Source organism: Neodiprion pinetum, chromosome 3 (genome assembly GCF_021155775.2).
Source record: "Neodiprion pinetum isolate iyNeoPine1 chromosome 3, iyNeoPine1.2, whole genome shotgun sequence".
NCBI lineage: Eukaryota > Metazoa > Arthropoda > Insecta > Hymenoptera > Diprionidae > Neodiprion > Neodiprion pinetum.
In genome coordinates, this window is record NC_060234.1 from 19934727 (window position 1) to 19938596 (window position 3870).

The 3870-nt window shown below is 44.2% G+C and overlaps 1 protein-coding gene across 1 annotated transcript; it reads right to left on the reverse strand.

Moving 5' to 3' along the window:
* Positions 1-725: 725 nt before the first annotated feature.
* klhl10 (kelch-like protein 10) lies at positions 726-3445 on the reverse strand. The gene is made up of 8 exons (XM_046616668.2): positions 3219-3445; positions 2606-2921; positions 2085-2537; positions 1834-2003; positions 1591-1760; positions 1359-1517; positions 1055-1259; positions 726-975 (listed from the first exon to the last, which is right to left on the reverse strand). Exons 1-8 carry the CDS (start codon positions 3443-3445, stop codon positions 726-728), a joined length of 1950 nt encoding a protein of 649 aa, XP_046472624.1.
* Between the last annotated feature and the right edge of the window lie 425 nt (positions 3446-3870).

The window sequence follows — 3870 nt, forward strand, 5'->3', positions numbered from 1 at the left end:
TTCGCAACTTTCTAGAATAAAAATTAAGTCAGGATCTGATGAAACTTTTTCGTAAAATATTTTCTACAAGATTCACACTTTCACCCAGTTCCACTTTACACACCTCCTTTCACATCACTCGTCCGTGTTCTTAGGGTAAAAATTCTATAGCTATTTTTTTTTGGGTAACAATTAGCGACCAGTAATTACAACTAATGGCCACCCTTAAAAGGTTTATAAAAAATATGATAAAACGGTTCAAAATATCCTGAAAATAAAAAAATTATCGCAAACGAGGCAACATTCTTTTCGATAGACGTCACCTCGCAATAATTTTCTCAAAACATTTTATGTCCTTCCTGGTGTGAGACTGAGCGCTAAATTCATCGTTACAATTTACAGTACGTGAAAATCTCACATTTACTCACAATTAAGATTGGATATGCCCCAGAATCTCCGAATTCGTTTTCATAACGCGTCTTTCTGTACAGCGCTAAGAACGCACTCGCATTGATCGTTGAGTTCAACGGTACGGGTTTTTTGTCAATATTTTACTACTTTACTAGTGAAAATTTATGTTCCCGCATGTGTGTGTTCCTACGGAAAAAAACTGAATTGAAATAAAAGTTTCCAATACGCGTGAAAAACCACCACCTGAATCCGACCGGCCATGATACTAACGAAACTGAAATTTGTGAGAGAATAATAGGCGCTCAATGTCATACTAGAAAGGAATTCGCTTTCTTTTAAATTTGATGGTCGTTGTCAAGGTCGATTTGCGCCAGAGGTGGTGCTGGTGGTATCTGATTGTTATCGTTCTGTTGATTTTGTTGTTGCTGTTGCGTTCTCTGTACTTCGAGAGCAAGTAGTTTTTGCCTCTTTTCCTCCATCAGTCGTTCACGATGCTTGTGTATGTAGTCGTAAACGTTCGGCAATCCCATGATAACGCAAGCGGACAGAGCCGAACGGTAAATGTTCATGTCGGTTGCTTCGTACCTGTGAATATTTATTATGACTCGCAAAGATCAAAACACCTTTACGAGTATTAAAAATCATTCATCACTAAAAGACGCACCACTCGTTCGTCCTTTCATCGTAACACTCGACATGGTATATAGTGGTAACACCATTGAAGCCTCCGATCGCAAAAATCATGTCGTCTATAACTTCAATGGCGAAATTGCTGCGTGGATTGTACATGTCGGGTATCTGAGTCCAGCTGTTTGTAGCTGGATTGTATTTTTCGCCACTACACATTCTGGATATACCGTTGAATCCACCTGAAAATATCAAATTAAGCTGGATTATGGGGCAAGAAGTTCTGGAGACTCCACTTGCGTATTCTGCCCATTCTTCATCAGTCGAGAAATTATACTCACCAATGACATAAACGCAGCTGTGATAGGCGATGCATGAAACGCCACTTCTGCGAGACCTCATGGCGGATATAAGCGTCCACTGATTCGTTTCCGGGTCATAGACCTCGGCCGAATTCATGCACTCTTGTCCGTTGAAGCCACCGGTGATGTAGATCTTATCTGAAAGGTAGAAGAGAACAGGCAACTGCGAATGAAGATACCGGAAAATGCACCAAGGATTCCAATAAGTTACCATTGAGCATCGTTGCGCTTGCGTCTGATCGCTGGACGTTCATTGGAGCGATAAGGGACCACTGGTTGCTCCGATAATTGTACCGTTCTGCTGTGTTCTGCCGGTGATGACCGTCGTAACCTCCCATTGCGTAGACGAGGTCGTTCAGCACCGTGACGCTTACGTAGCACCTGTATTTTCTCATATATAAATAAGATCTAGTAAGGCTGCAACGGGGCGGGTCAGCCATGAAATATAGTCAACCTTCTAGCATTCATGGGAGCAACTTCTCGCCACACCTTGCTAACAGCGTTGAAACAACGACAGCTATTGAAGTAATCCATACCGTCGAAGCCCCCGATTACGTAGATATTGAAACCTACAACCGCAGTGCCGTGGTAAGCTCTAGGACCCGTTGGATCTACTTCTTCGACCTGCGGATATTCAGTGACCTAGAGTGATTTTAGGGGACTGAAGGTGGTCAGAAATAATTGGCATATTTGGGAGCAATTTACTTTGACCCAACGATCGGCTCTGGTGTCGTACGTTTCGATGAAGTTTGTTGGGCTTCCACCGCTCCAGCCACCAAGTGCGAATAGTATCTCGTGCGGAACTCTTGGCCTGGCGATTTCTGGCGTTGGCACTTCCCCGTCTTTCTGTGTAATCATCTCCAAGTCGTAGAGAAACTTTAGCGTTTCAATGATGATGGGTCTGCAGGCCTCGTTACCGGTTACATACGGATGATCCTTGACGTTCTCGAGGAAAAACTGGGTGTCTAGCAGCCCTAGACGAATGTTCTTCATCAGTTCGACAATATGCCCTTTTCGGGGCTCGGGGTCGTGGTTTATCCACCTGAGAACCAACTCCCACACAGCTTCCTCGCTTTTGACGTTTAGCTCGTCAGCTCCGACCAGGCCACGAAGTTCGGATATCGGTAAAAATAGCACTTCATCACTCTTTTGCGCAACCTGTCGTTGGTGAAGTAAGAGGTTTCAGCAGATCAATCGAAAAATCAAACGTCACGTCGATGACACACCTGTACGAAGTGCCGCATTACGTAGCGGTGGGCATCGGTTTCCAATCCCTTGCAAAAATGCTCCCTGGCGAATCTCATTACACCGATACAGTTCTCTGGTGCCAAGTTCTGTCTGAGATAGTCACAGCAGAGATCGAGAACACCAAGAATGCTCAAGTAATCCGCGGTGACCAAGAGTTGACAGACGTTGTCCCTGTTTACCTCCAACGAACGGAGGTAAGCATATTCCAGCAGTAAATTCATCATGTGACTGTTCACCCCTGGTAAAAGTACGTCGGTTTTTTCACGAGAGTGAAGAGTCGTCGTGAAGAGGGCTCTGCGTCAAAGAAGTGGGTGTAAACCATCGTCTAAGCTCACACGACTACTCGATGTTGATACCACGTCAGAAAATGAAGTGGTTACATTAAGGGTGGTGTAGCCGATTCATTTCCATAAAGTAGGTTTAAATCGGTTATAATTTTCGATGCAAGGTAAGTGATTTGGTTGTGAACATTTCTGCTGTACATACTATACGAGTTCGATACGGACATCAAAAGTGTTCGATGGTATCCTCGATTTCAAAGGGATTAGGCAAAGATAATTAAAGTTGAATAAGACATGTAGCACAACGAACCTGAAGTAGGTGCTGCAGGCGGACAGAATTGCTCTATGAATCGGAAAAATACCGCCATCTTCAAGCCGAAGTACCGCGTCGCAAAGTAAGTTGTTCTGGCGGAGGTCGTACAGTGACTGCATCGCTTGCGTACTCATGCATCGACCCCCATTTTCCGCGATCAAACGCTGTACGTTTGTGTTACAGTTGTCTGGTGCGAAGTTGCTCTCATTTTGATCCACCTCCATATTAAAATCCCCAATTCCGACGACCTTATCCTTTACTCAGGTAGGTTGCCAAGGGTTCGAGGCAGCCACTGTACCGACGATGACGGCCCAGTATTGTGTAATGTTCTACAGAGCAGAAAATAGGAGCTGAATTGAATGGGAAATTGCTTAACATATTCTGTCTTGACAAGGCAACTTTGCAAATGACACCTAGAATCAGAGGAAGTGTTCTTTTTGCGGTGAAATATTTGGCGTGTTTTACCTTGTACAATTTCAATGAAAACTGCCAAAGATCTTCCGAGTTTTGTGCGCTACAAGGTTAGCTGACCCGTTTGGGCAGCTCTATTCAGGTAATGGCTGGTGGATGCAACTTATAATTTTCCAGTGATCTTGCAGCACATGGGTTCCGTCAAAGCGTAGCCAAAATGCTACAGATTTTGAACGCG

What these genes read in the sequence shown, in the direction of transcription:
- klhl10 (XM_046616668.2), bottom strand. Translation starts at nt 3,445, where the DNA reads ATGGAGGTGGATCAAAATGAGAGCAACTTCGCACCAGACAACTGTAAC. An exon ending in GCCTGCAGCACCTACTTCAG is followed by an intron (nt 2,922 to 3,218) that starts GTTCGTTGTGCT and finishes TCTTTGACGCAG; the next exon opens with AGCCCTCTTCACGACGACTC. An exon ending in GCTCCCATGAATGCTAGAAG is followed by an intron (nt 1,761 to 1,833) that starts GTTGACTATATT and finishes GAGAAAATACAG; the next exon opens with GTGCTACGTAAGCGTCACGG.